The 14,700-nt window shown below is 42.5% G+C and overlaps 1 protein-coding gene across 1 annotated transcript in view; it reads right to left on the bottom strand.

Moving 5' to 3' along the window:
* Positions 1-524: 524 nt before the first annotated feature.
* LOC310865631 (gamma-aminobutyric acid receptor subunit pi) overlaps positions 525-14,700 on the bottom strand; it is a gene marked incomplete at its 3' end in the record, with an annotated part of 28,114 nt that continues 13,938 nt past the window's right edge. Inside the window, exons 5-8 of the mRNA XM_083774808.1 lie at positions 12,703-12,840; positions 5,232-5,384; positions 1,923-2,113; positions 525-926 (exon numbers count right to left, since the gene is read on the bottom strand). Coding sequence (XP_083630934.1) covers positions 525-926; positions 1,923-2,113; positions 5,232-5,384; positions 12,703-12,840 — 884 coding nt within the window. The remainder of the gene's footprint in view (positions 927-1,922; positions 2,114-5,231; positions 5,385-12,702; positions 12,841-14,700) is intronic.

The raw sequence follows: 14,700 nt of genomic DNA, 5'->3' as shown, positions 1-14,700 counted from the left end.
CCATTAAAGAGTTCTTCAAATGTTTATATGTCTTTGTGAAAAAGAACATATAGGTATGTGATAGACAGATTAGTGCTTAGCATTTTGTTGCCCATGGTTGGATGACCACATGCAACAACAAATTAAGGTGATAATCCATTCTACAATATACTGTAACCAATTGATATTGATATGCCTTCTCACTGTGAGCAAAGACTTTATTTTTTCTAGATGAATGATGCATCAAATGTTACATTTCTTGTCATTCTCTTGACAGTTTGTAGTAAAAAGAGCTGTAATAGAAAGTATTTGTCCACTACCAGCATGGTCCTGAACACATCCATATTATATGTGGTGAAATGTCCTTCTTCGACCCAAATGTACAAAATGGCCACAATCGTTCAGAACACACAAGAGCATACTGCACGTAATGCACACGGACAAACAAACATACAGGTCACACACATGGTAAAACCCACTTCCCTCCATCACTCTTACCTCACTCACACTCTCAGCAACACACAGCGTGCACGCTCTGCCGTGCACTAGAAGTACAAGTAGTATATCCAGTATAGCAGATTGACCATGACAAAGGACAGAGGGAAGGTGACTCTGGAGTAGTTGTCTATGTAGTGGGGGTTCTCCACATGGCAGCAGTTCATGGCGCGGTGGAGGACCTTGCGGACCAGGGCCAGGGCCGTGAGGCAGCGGTTGGGGGCCTTCTCGGGGGGTCCCTCTGGCTTGGGCTCGCTGCCCGTGGGACTGGCGGGTCGGACTGTTAGTTCTGTGGCCCCGGCCGTGCCGCCGGGACCACCCGTTTGTGGCGCTGCTGCTGCGGCGGCGGCGGCGGCCTTCTTGCTGCGCCGCTTGGCCCTTTCGGAGTCGCTGGAGATGGTGGTGACGATGCCGTTCATCTCGTCCTCGAATTCCTGCATCCGCTGGCGGTACTGTGACGGTGTCACAACGCAGTGAGAGAGAAAGAAAGAAAGAAAGAAAGAAAGAAAGACAGAAGGAAAGAAAGAGAGAGAGAAAGAAAGACTTGAGCAGTGACAGGAGGACCAATATGCTTATGACTCATTATTGTCTGAGACCAAAAACTAGGTACAAGGAAGTTGGACTTACCAAGATAGGATGGAGATGAAATTGAAGACTAGGTGATGATGATGATCAATCATAATGATGCTAATGGTGATGATGAATAGTAGGAGATGGAGGATGACAATGAAGACGACAAGGATGATTAAAATAACTGAAGTGACCGTGTCCCCGAAACCATACCTCTAAACACCTTTCTTTGATGTTTGTCTTTTTTGCTCATTCAAAATCTCCCATATATTGTGCCCAGGTCTCGTGACATCACTATGACATCATCAGGGATGATAGTAAATCAGGGATCATAGTAAATGCGACCTGCTGTTGCAATTAAGCCCATATATGGAGATCCCTGATGTCATCAATATTAGTATATGGATATATGTCAGAACCTGTTCTGACATTCCATATGTTGATCCTTCCCCATCCATCCATCCATCCTCTTCGATGTCTCCCGTTTGACTGATACCTGTCCATTTAAACTCTAGAGTTATTTGTGCAGCTGTGCCCGGCAGCCGGCGGAAACTAGAGTTCTCAACAGGCCCGAAAATTAAGTCCCGGCCCTACATGGGCCTTCATCAAACCCTGTACACTCAAGACACTGGCCGTGCTGCCACCCGTAGATCTCCATATTTGACCTGTTCTGACATTCCATATGCGACCTCACCCTTTTGGGGCGAGGTCGATTCTCGCCCTCAGGCGTCTGACTGGTCTAATTTATTTGTTTTGTTTATGTTGGTTATAGCTTGTTAGTGTCACTTTGGCTTATAAGTCTTATGTGTGAATAAATGTAACTGTGCCTGATTATTATTAATATTATAGTGTCATTGAATGATAATAAAAGGACTCACCATGAGCATATTGGTGTCGGGGTGGTTGAGTGTGCAAAAGTGGGCCACGGCGTACTCGATTAGCGCTCCGAAGATGAAGCTGAAGCAGATACCCAGGTAGACATCGATGGCCTTGATGAAACAGTTGGCATTGGGCAGCGAAGTCCTTGCTCCCATCATCAGAGTGGTCATGGTGAGCACCGTGGTTACTCCTGGTACAGAAAATGACACACAAGAAGTCACCATCATTGCACACCCAGTGTGCATATCTTCTGGTTAAAGGTATATTCAGTGATTTCACTTAATTCTAATATCACTTATTTTTTTGTTTTGTTGTGATAATCCTCCCTACTATAGAGTGTGCTGGCCATATAAGGAGTTCCTCCCTGTCCCCAGTTAACCCCTGGGGGTCAAAAAACCTTAGGTTTCGTTTTTGACTCTCTATCCTGATTGGACGAAAGGCTGGGTCCCACAGCCAAAAACGAAACCTAAGGTTTTTTGAGTGAAATCACTGAATATACCTTTAACTGGTACTGTTTGTTTATTTTTCACGCCCACCAATGTCCTCAGACATGGCCCTCCTGGAGACCCCGACAGCTCAGCTTGTCACTGGAAGGAACATTATTCCATTTATTCCAAGCAGTTCCTTTCCCCTCCGTCAGGTAGCCAGGGGGACGCAAAGATATTCTTTCTAAGGCGGCTTAGGAGACTCGGGGTGAGGTTGTAATGGAAAGTGTGCTCACCCTTTCAATAACTGTATTGTATGTCAATTTTACAGCCCATGAGAAGAAAACTGCTAGTACAGACACGGCTTCAAAAATAATTGGTTGTGAACTAAAGAATTAACTAGGTATTATACCACATTTGCATCTAGTGGAGAAGTTTTAACATTTTAAAAGAAGTACATCCACCCCCTATTAAATTATCTCCCTCCCGGTAAAATACTACTCCGTAATAAGACCACAACATCTCACTTCCACAGTAGCACTTACCCTGAAGCAAATCCACATCCTAATTGCTGGTTGTATAAACTACATGCATTTTAATTTGCCACTTTAAGGAGATGGGCCATGTGGTATGGCTGCATTAATAGAAACATATTGTAATAATAATTGTTTTTGTCTAGTTTATTTTATGTATTGTGTGGTTACCGTATGTTTACTGTTATCTCTGAGCATAGGGGAACAATTATAAATAAACTGTTAAGTGTATATGGCAATACATTATTCAATCTTGAATCTGTACTAAATGTTAATTTGAGCTCTACAGGAAGCGTCTTCAACGAAAAAGCAGATGGATTTAAAACTGCACCTTTTTCCTGAGACCGCTCATTAAACCATCTTTAGCATCTTTATCAATATTTGGTAACGACAAGACAACATGTGCAGTTTGAGCTGTTATACAGTAATACAGACCGCATTGGAATTGTGTCAGCTGAGAAGGATATGCCCCTTTGAAACAAGGCTATGTAAAGAATGAATGGATGGATGCAGTATGTCATTTGGAAGGGAGGCAACCTGGAGCCAAAAGTTGATACATTTCTCAAATACCCTGTTTCAGGAAAATATAGGAATATATAGTGTCCTTTTTTTCACAGCCCCTTCCTCGCATTGACAAACTGGCAGCTTGTGGGCATGTTGACTAGAGTGGTGATAGTCTGTTTCCTTTGGCCAAATGGAATCAATAGAGAAAACAATCATGCATAATGTAGCACTGCCCCTTTTAAGTGTATATTGCATAAAAGGAAGGAGTGCAGTTTGAGGCATATGTTTGGCCAGAAGCCTGATTTGAGTGTTTGTTGGGGACCTCGAGGCATGAGGTGTACAACAGACTCGAGTTCGGCAGGTGTGATGTTTTGTGAGGGGGAGCGGGGCCATGCCGGAGTCTGTATAGTGGAATGGGTTTTAAGAGGGTTTTTGACATGGGGTCAATGTTAATCAACTGTTAGCCTAATTGTCTCCACCAGGCCGAAGGCATGGGGAGAGAGTATGTTTTGCACTCCGTCCGTCTGTGTGTGTGTGTGTGTGTGTGTGTGTGTGTGTGTGTGTGTGTCCGTCCGTCCGTCTGTCTGTCCGTTACCAGCTAATCTCCGGCACCTTTAACCTGGTCGATGCCAAACTTTGCACACACATGCCAAAGATGAATTTTCCAGAACGGCCTGTTATAGCGCCACCAGGAGGCTGACTTTTGTAAAACACATTTTTTATATTACTCCAGATTTTGTCCAAAAATCCCGCAAATCGTTACACAGCATCTCTATAGTCATGTGCTCAAGACGGATCTGTACGATATTTCATATTCCATCTTAGTTGGCTAAAATTTGCAGGATTGGCCCATACTTTCCTACTAGGCTGAGGAATATATTCCACCCTTTTCACATTGGCCTGTTATAGCATTATAGGTGGATTTTGAACAAAATGCCTCAAATCATCCAATTTCCATCAAAGGCGCAAGAACAAATGGCACAACCTGACCTGGCCTAGTGGAGACTTTTTCTAGTTTATCCTCTGTATTGCCAGAGCCTCCACGTCCTTTCCTGGGTTAACCACATCCACAGCCACTTCTGTGGTTGTTGCTATTCAGTGGGAGCCTTGAGTATATTGACTGGGCATGTTTTGGTACTTTGTTCCATTTTAGTCCGTTTGCGATATTTTGTTTAATTGAATGAATTTGTATTGAGGTAAAGTATTATGTGATCTATTGTAGGAGGACAACATAACCCACAACCTTTTCCCTGTTTTACCCACTGTGCCATATTGAATTTGAGACCTGGGTTTTACCAGATTGTTTGTTTGGGCCATGTGCAATAAAGAGAGACCTAGACCTTGTTCTAGACGAAATAGTGCAAACAATGTATTTTTGCGAATGTATTTTTTGATACAACTGTATCAAAACCTGTCAACCAGTCCCGTCACGCCTCGTGACACTCCCTTTAGGGCGATGTCGCTTCTCGCCCTCAGGGCGTCTTACTGGTATTAAGTAGCAATTATAAACAATACACAACAATGGTGGACAGTGCACCATTGATGATGTAATGTCACATGTATTGTTCTATAGGGCATGAAAAATTCAAAATATTGCCAAAATGGACTGCTTGCTTTCTCACTCAGTTTACTTAGAGAGATACAGTAGGCCTACAACTTGATGTTCAAATTCAGAATGTCGCATGACACAATGCACAAACCGTGTCAAGCCACATTCCGTTTCTTGTCACACAAAGCATTAATTGGACTATTTTAATGGGGGGGAATATTAAAATTATGTAATTATTTAATCTACTGACAATTGCCCAAAGGGCTGTGCAAAATATTTTTTACATTGGTGGCCTACCTATACAGACGCGTGCAGGGACAGAGGACTGAGAGATCCAGAAGGACACCCAGGACAGGACCACCAACAGGCTGGAGGGCACGTACGTCTCCAAGATGAAGTACAAGATGCTTCTCTTCAGCTCAAAGTGGAAAACAAGTTTGGGGTACTGACCTGGGAGACAAACAAGAACAACATTTATGTACTTGACCTGGGAGACAAACAAGAACAACATTTATGTACTTGACCTGGGAGTCAAACAAGAACACTATCTGTATTCTGTACTTGACCTGGGAGACACCAGCATGTCTGTACTTGCTAACACAAAACAAAGACGCAAAAAGTGACTGGAGCTAGTGCACCGGGTGACGTTAGTGAAAATATGGATCATAAGCTATGTCCTATTAACCCATTCAGGACGGGCAGGGGCGGCCTTAGGAATCTGGAGGCCCGTTTCAAGACCAAATATGAGGCCTCCATATATACCTATGATATCATTATTTTGTTGATACAGCCGTATATTGATACGAATAGTTTGACTGTTCAATATCACACGTAGCCATTACTCTCGACAATTAGCAACAACACCTTTCCTCATCCTGTCGTCCCTTCACAATTAAAGTGTCTCCCCTTTACCCCCCAATGCTGCACATTTTACCATGTTATTTACATGAAATAGGTGTAACTTTACTAACATTAACTTTGTGGGAGAGAGCAAGGCAGTGAGTGAGCGAGCGAGAGAGAGAGAGAGAGAGAGAGGGCCAAGAGTGGCGGGGGTTGACTGAGGGGACTTCAGTACACTGTACACTCTTGCTTCGTGTCCCAGGTTGGCTTTGTACTGGAATCTGCGGACATATGCTCAAAAGACAAATCATAATAATGAATAATGAGACAACACAAGAATTCGGAGTTATAGAGTATAGAGATTTACTCGAGTAAGGAGACGAGACTTACATGAACCTCCTCATGTATTGGAAACCCAGTCTAGCTCCCAGAATGACAACCAACGACAGCTTTTATAGCTCTTCTCTTCTCCCACACGACAACCCCCAACAATAGCCACAAGGCATTCACCACATGGGCAGTGACGTCATAAAACACTTGGAGTATTCTTACAATGTTTATCTCTAAACTTCCACGACATTACCCCACTTTTAAACATTTAAAAACTCATAAACACCATTTTATCAGTACATTGCAGATGCAGGCAAAAACCTGGAACACAAAATAAACACTCACTCATATCGTACGGGCAGGCGAAAAACCCCTTTTCATACAACATTATCTCGTAACGTTCTGGGAAAATTCCTACACCGGCCTATCTCATAAGAGAAAACGACCACCACATGGCTTACGACATGATAAAAACATAAAATCAACAACATAGTATATACAACAAAACACATCAGAATACACAGGTATTCAGGCACAAACATAAATCAATATACAGTGACACAATGGTTTTATAACAACAAACAAATAAGGCAACGCCAAAATTAAACATACAATAACCGTTGCCGACATTGGACCCAAGGAAACATCTCAGCACCATAGTGTGTCCATTCAGAATTGTCCATCAGCCCACTTTGAGGAGCAAGCCAAGTCTTTTTAGTTCTTTCACAATGTGCAGGGCCCAGACATGTTGCGAATTTGCAGATTGGCCATTTTCAACAGAACAGCACACGTCCCGGCTTCCCGAAAGACCAGAAATTGTCACCCCACAGGTGACATTCCTGGGGCACATGACCGCACATGATCGCCGGATTCAGAGTTCAGAGTGCTAACAGCACTCTCATTTAGGACCCTCAGTGTCATAGTAGCAGACATGATCGCACATCATCATCATCATCATCCTTCATCATCATCATCATTCATGTTGTCGTCTTCATAGGATCATATGGAGCTGGAAAAAACATACTACAAACCAATTTTTTTAAAAGCCCTACTCTATCTAGTCTACCTAGAGTGTTGACGGTGGACTCAACACTTTGTAATATGACGGGAATATGATAATACTTTTAACATGGACACATATATATATACCAGTCAGCTGTTACTTTATAGACTGTTGATACAGCTGTCTACCATCTGACATTCTGACCATCTCCTAAAATACATTATCCCGTCTCCTTAGTACACACAGCATTTGTTATGTCTATGTACTGCTTTAGTTTCTTTGTATAGGCCTATCATTTAATACACACATATTGTTCACCTTTCCGCTCCTAATTTTTTCATAACAAGAGCCAGCCATGACAATATAACTACAATATAACATACAGCAGTATCAAGGAAATCTCTTCAGAACATCAAAATGTTGCATTTAATACTCACAGATCCGATTTCCACAATCCAATGATACTTTTCCCTGTAATTACAGCGATATATACACTTTCGACGCGCATGCACAATTAGGTTAGTCATTCCATTAGTAACCATGCTACACACATGTGAGGGATCAATAAATCAATCTCATGACACAACACGCATCTGCTCGCCTCCTCCTTCTTGGACCTAATCATAAACTGAATCAAAACATAACATTTGTACAGGAAACACACATGTATTTCCATACTTTGTCTTTATTTCCGGGGCGTCCCCCACACATCAGAATCTTACTCACAGGCCTCATCACGGACTCAATTTTACTGCCTTCCTATTAGAGCATCACGACCGTGATCCACTATTATTCCCTGTTTTTATTATTTTCCCGGATATTTCCCTATGATGACACAAAACAGCTTACAGAGCATCAACCATTATTTTAAAAATGTTCACACCGGCCATATGTAGTCAGATCAACAGAGGTCCATGTACTGCTAAAACCCTTCCCTAACTTAGTTCTATCTAATCTGTGGTATACAGCCCCTTATCGGACTTTTTGAATAATCGAACAATGTATAACTCATAAATATAAGCCTAGCCTATTTTTAATAAGCCTAGCTTATTCCGGCTTGATCATATTCTGACCATGTAAACAGGTTATCCTAGTACAGTATGTTTTACATTTAACTCACACAATAGTAGTCATAATCACTATTATTTTCTTGTCCTGATGTCAGTGTCTTTCCCTTATTTATTTTACTTATTTAAATTGCATCGCTCTTACTAATGAGCATTTGCCTGTCATAGACATGCACAGAGCAAGTTCAGTCAGGGAACCTCAGTCAGCGCGCTGGCCGTTAATTGGACCACTGCAGCATCAGGCTCTCATCCACATGATTCACTCAGCCAATCACAGCTCACCCAATCTCTCATACCGGCTATTTTAACCAAAGGTTTTGCATTCATCCTCCTTCTTGCTCGCTTACTGTTGTTGTATCAGCGTGCTGCTGTCACACAACCTGCACTCAATTCTGCTTTCGTTTTGGATCTACTGTTTAGGTACGGGGGTTTCAGAGTCCCTATGGTCGGGACTGATGCGCTTGACCTGAGTACCTAAAAAAACAGATCCAATACATCGCCAAACCATAACAGATATATTGCATTGATTATCTTACATCAATAAATATATATATTACATCCTCCTTGAGTTGTCTGACTGAACTGTATTGAAGTTCCGCTTCTGTGACACACATTACACTAATACTATTCAAATCACTTGTTATTTAACAAAACTATGCCTCAATATACTGTACTTATCCTAATTACTTCTCTAACCGATCCAATACTATGTAGAGTTTGACTGATTTTATTCTGTTCCATTGTTGATGACATAACAGGGACGGATCACTATACAACCCCATTTTGTGATTATGTGACGGATTTTGATCCAACATTTCCGCAAAATGGTACACCGCCGCTTTCCCAGCGGAATCAAGAAACATCTGCAGCGCCCCTGTCTTAGACTCAGCTGCCTTTTTTCCATAGAGTCTGCAAACCAATTTCCCTCTGATACTGTATGGATAGTGACTGATTATTTTACCTCGACGTGACCTATATGACTGCAGTAGAATTCTAACTGTTCAACTTCTTATTTGAGTGCACACGCATACCTATTTCTCATGTAATACTGTACTATTGAACTGCACTAATTTATATTAGTATTGTAATATCTAAACTCTGACCAATTCAGTTCAGTGGCCTTGTGGTTAGAGTGTCCGCCCTGAGACTGGGAGGTATTCAAAGTCTCATTTCCATTGATTGTTGGCTGTGTTTAGCATGTATATGGCTGTGGAGTTTTGGTACAAAATCAAAACAACTTGTCTAATATTTTGGCATGTTTAAACATCCAGGAAAATCCGTGTTGAGGTTCTTGATCCACTGTTTTTCATTAAAACGTCTTTGTCCTACTGTCCAGTTGGGATTGTGTTGAAGTCCAGATACTTTTAGAGCTTCAATGCCATGTGCCATGTAATGTTGAACTATCCTTTTAGTTGTCTTTTTTCCATTGTTAATATTGTATTTGTGTTGTCTCAGCCTTGCAGCTATTGTTTTACTCGTTTCTCCGACATATTGTAAGCCACATTTCTCACATGTGATTAAATAAACACAGTTGCTGGTGCTGGCTGTTATCTGTTGTTTAATCTCCAACATGCGTTTTGTAGTTCTATTTTTAACTATTTGTTTGGGTTTGAAGTATTCTAGTCTCTGGCGTGCTGGTGTGTTTATTCCTTTTAGCTTGCTGTGTACCAGATAGTCTTTAAGAATATTCTTTTCTGTAGGCAGAGTTTCGCAATTATTATTTTTTTGGCAAAAGGAGAAGGAAAAAAAACCTAACAATAACAATAAAGGACCAAGTCCTTTCAGGACTGCTTGGTCCTTTAAATAAAAAAAGATAATAGAAATAAAGAGTTCCACTGTGTTCAGTTTGGAACATACAGACACAGGTTTGTGTTTCCACCGCATTGTGTTGGACGGAACAATTGTCATTGTTTGATGCCTAGCTGAATGGTTAGAGAGCCTGTCTGGAGAGAAGGAGTCTGCTGAGGTTTGAATCTCAGTAAGAGATGCTGAGAGGTGGCTCACCATCAGGTGGGATGAGATGTTGATCCATCATTTCTTGATCTTTCTGCTGTTCCTTCGTCTGGAATGTGGTCTCGGTTGTTATTGTTGTTGTCGTCTGTTGTCGTTGGTTGCCATGGCTGCCAGTTCCCACCTGATGTTGTGTGGGAGTTCTGATTGGTCCAGAGCGTACTGAATAACTTCTAGCTTACATAACATCTTAAGACAAGGACTCAAGTCTAAGATGAACAGCTCATCATAGATAGTGTGATATCCTTTTCTTCCTCCAAAGAAGAAGATACGATCTCCCACAATGCAACAGCACATACCATACATTGGACATGGTCCTTTCCCCTTGGGCTCAACCTTCTTCCAGGAGATGGTCTCTGGACTGAATTTCCACACATCATTGAAGTACTGGTTACGGTTCCAGCCACCAAATATGTACAGCTCTCCATTGTAGGTAAATGCTGAATGATAACAGCGTCCTTCTGGTAGAAGTTGTGCAGAAGGTGTGTCCAGCCAGGCGTTTGTCTCCATGTCAAACACTCTGATGGTGTTGTAGCACTGAATACTGAATACTGAATACTGAATACTGAATACAAACATCTTGGTACCAATGATGGTGGCAGAGTGAGCTGATGAAGCAGGAGGTGGAGTTCCTCTGGTGTTAATTAAAGACCAGACCATTGTGCTGGTGTCCAACTTGTACATGTCATTAGTGTATCCAGTCAGCTTGGTCTGTCCTCCATGGATAAACATGACCTTCTCCAACACACAGGCTGAGTGGTACCTCCTCGCCTCTGGAACAGTCCCAGAAACCCTGGGTTGGAACCATCTGTGGGAGTCAACATCAAATGCATAAAGCACATTGCAGTAAGGGATCCCTCCCCAGATGTAGACTGTATCTTCAACCAACACAGCTGTGTGGTCGCAGCGCCTGAATGGAACCTCAAGGTGACCGTACCCTCTTCCTGGTTTCACTGGAGGTAACTTCTTCCAGCAGAAAGACACTGTGTTGAAGACATGGACATCCATCTGTTCCATGTTGTTGAAGGTCCCTCCATCACCGTAGCCTCCAAAGGAAAACAGTTTGTTCCTCACTGCTACAGCAGCATGATAGAATCGATTTGGTCCTCCTGCTTTGGAAACGGTCCAAGACAACATCTGTCTGTCTGTCTGTCTGTCTGTCTGTCTGTCTGTCTGTCTCTCGACGTCTACAGTCATTTTCAACACGGTGCATCATCTTATATCTTCTGGTGTGACATCACACGAGACACAAACTGTTGCCATGCACGCCTTAACGGCGCCAATTAGTGCAACCTTTGAACTATATTGCTATATTTATTACTTCATTGCGGCTACCTTGGGGTCTATGGATCTATGGATATATGGGTCTATGGATCTATGGGTCTTCCACACATATAGCATAGAATAGTATAGTTTATAATATAGTTTCATTATATAGATATTCCACTGTTACGTTCTTAGCTTACGCATGTTTCATGATAAATGCTTTTTATGTGATGCATTCCCATGCTTTTTTGTTCTTGCTTAATGTAAATCACTCTGGATTAAGAGCGTCTGCTAAATGCCTAAATTGTAAATTGCTACAGCGTTCCCTAACACTGAGCTGTGTTGTATTTTGAGGCTGTGTGTGTGTGTGTGTGTGTGTGTGTGTGCGCGGAATGTGCTCAAGCTGACTGGCTGAGCATGGAATGTGATGTATGGTGATAACAGTGCCGCTCACGTCACGCGGGTGTGATATTTTTCTCCATATCGCTGTGTGAGGCTGAATGACAAGCATTTTGCATTCTGGCTCTTTGAGGTGAGCTAGCGCCCCCTATGGCCAGCTTGGTGTGTTTGTGTGTTCAGGGGTGGCCTTAGGAATCTGGAGGCCTGTTTCAAGACCAAATATGAGGCCCCCACATACCTATGACATCATTATTTTGTTGAGGCCCCCCTGAGGGTGGAGGCCCGTTTCAATTGAAACTGGTGAAACATACTTAAGGCCTCCTATGAGGACGGGGGAACAACCCCTTTAGGCGTTTTGAGCATTGTTATACTTTAGTTATTGAAAAATAGCAGATCTACAAGCTCATAGCACGGCACTGAGGCTACGAGCTTGTAGATCTGCTAAAAAAAGATATCGTGAAAATGTGGCACAAATCTTCTGAATCTATATTATTTCAGAGCGAACATTTTTAACTCTTTGGGTCCCTGGAACAACATATTTTCAGATGGGGGTCGGCGGCCAAATACAGATCATTTTGGGGCTCCTTGACATGAAATAGTTTGAGAACCACTGTTATAGAAACATAGGTTTTTCAAAAAACTGTCAGGATTTAGAAGCCGTTTTGTAGAATCTGGCCTCAGTCCTAAATGGGTTAATATAATGTACTGTATATCTTTTGATGATCATTCAAATCCAACACCACTAAAGACATCACTGCTCACTCACAGTTATAGACTTCACAATAGTCTAGTCCACATGAGGAGAAGAAATTGAAAGGCGGATTGATTTTTGTTTTAGTAGTTATGGTGTTACCAGTTTCATAGATGGCCTCGGAGACGGAGGTATAGTGGTCTTCTACTGTGTACTGAGCCAGTTTCAGTGTGTCTAATCCACTGACGGACTCATTCCCTCTGGTCCAATAGAACATAACATCATTGATGTTGTAGCCCCCTGCAGACAAAAAGACAAAAGGATAAAGGAGATTAATTGAATTACCAACTCAGAACCGTTCACTAGCTATACAGTATCACTATGTACATCCTACAAATTGCAATGTGTAATGCGGTCAAAGCTGTAAATATCAGAGAAATCAAGGAAGCATCTCTTTCAGTGTGTTTCCATATAATGAATGACAGCTAAAACCTGTGTTGTAGTTCTCCAATTGAACTGTAGAGGGAGGTAGAGGATAGGAAATTGAAATGGAGCAGCTGAACCATGAATGATGAAGGGTGATGTACAGCTCTTTACTTTGTACTGTTGTACATCGAATGCTAATTAGTTCACAACTGCTCTCCCCACTTAAAGTACCAAGTTCTCTGGGTCATGGCAGGCACAAAATGTAAGGGGTCATAAATAATTTTGTCTATTGTGGCTATTAATATAGTCAACTGCATGGGACGCAGCAAGCAAGTCCTGTGTTGGGGACTTGGGAGGCAGTAAATTAAAAACGTCTGGGTTTCTGAGGCTATAGGGAGGCAGTGGCTCAGACTTTTGATGAGGAAAGCCCTTATTCCCACAGTTATTCCCCCCCTCCCCCCCCCCCCCCCCTTCCCCTATTGTTATTGTTTTCCCATCACCAGTGGAGCTCATTATTTTTCCTGACCTCGGGCTTTGATGCTTAATGCACAAATTGGGGGCCAAAAATAGGACACTCCCGTCGTCATGCATGTGCAACTGCACGGAAACTGTACATCGGCGCCTTTTCCCATTCCGGGGGTGTGCATTCAACCTTGAGAAGAGCCGCCCGTCCGTGTCCCCTGCATGCGATGGCCCCAAGTGGTGGTGACAGTGAGCTGTTGCCTTCGTGTCAAACCGGGGCATCTTTGAAAATAGCCACTGACAGAGGCTTCCGCGTGTTCATCTGCATGTTGTTCCGTGTTGGCGCAAACGGAACACTCATTAGAGTGACGAGGAGCAAAACGGACATAACTTTTAAGTGTCCTTTTCTCCTGTCAAGACTCACTAAATATTTTATTGCCGTCCCTATCTAAATGCCCTGCACCCTGCATGCAGCCCACATAAATGTTCTCTCCATATACCGACCGTCGAGCAGCTTCTGGGCATGGCTTGAAATGAAAGACAATGGGTTGAAAGAGGGAAGTATGGCGACAGAGATAGACAGAGGAACGGTAAAAGTGATATCCGAAAGAGAGAATTACAAAGGGGGGCATGGTGGGGGGAAGAGATACATAGGGAGAGAATGAGACTATATAGCGGTCAATTGTACACAAATATACTGTATATCCTAATATATATATATATATATATATATATATATATACTGTATATTCCATATTCTTTATATCATGAGTGATATAAACTCAGTGTACGGAACCAAATGGCCACTTTCGGGTCCATTTGGTTCCATTTAAACACCCTCCGTTAAATTAGTGTGTTTTTACTCTAGCCTGTATTAAAGTTGAGAAAGGGAATCCATCCTCCTCCTACCTACTGTACAGTACGACGTGACCTTAACTTCTTGCTATGTGTGTGTGCAAGCTAAGTAGAGGTGTGTGTGTGTGTGTGTGTGTGTGTGTGTGTGTGTGTGTGTGTGTGTGTGTGTGTGTGTGTGTGTGTGTGTGTGTGTGTGTGTGTGTGTGTGTGTGTGTGTGTGTGTGTGTGTGTGTGTGTGTGTGTGTGTGTGCGCGTGCGTGTCCGCGTGCGTGTTCCAAGTAGAGTTCTTATTCTTCTTCCGTTCTGGATGTGTGTGTGTCCGTGCGTGCTACTGCTAAATGGAGTTGGCGTGGGATCCGGAAGCAATTCTGACGGAGCATTTGTCCGACATGCGGAAACAATGGTCGGACTATACCG

This window comes from Protomyctophum parallelum (assembly GCF_964188405.1).
Source record: "Protomyctophum parallelum genome assembly, chromosome: 10".
NCBI classification, from domain to species: Eukaryota; Metazoa; Chordata; class Actinopteri; order Myctophiformes; family Myctophidae; genus Protomyctophum; species Protomyctophum parallelum.
Note: the sequence above shows the minus strand (reverse complement) of the source record. Positions and strands in the feature narration are given on the sequence as shown.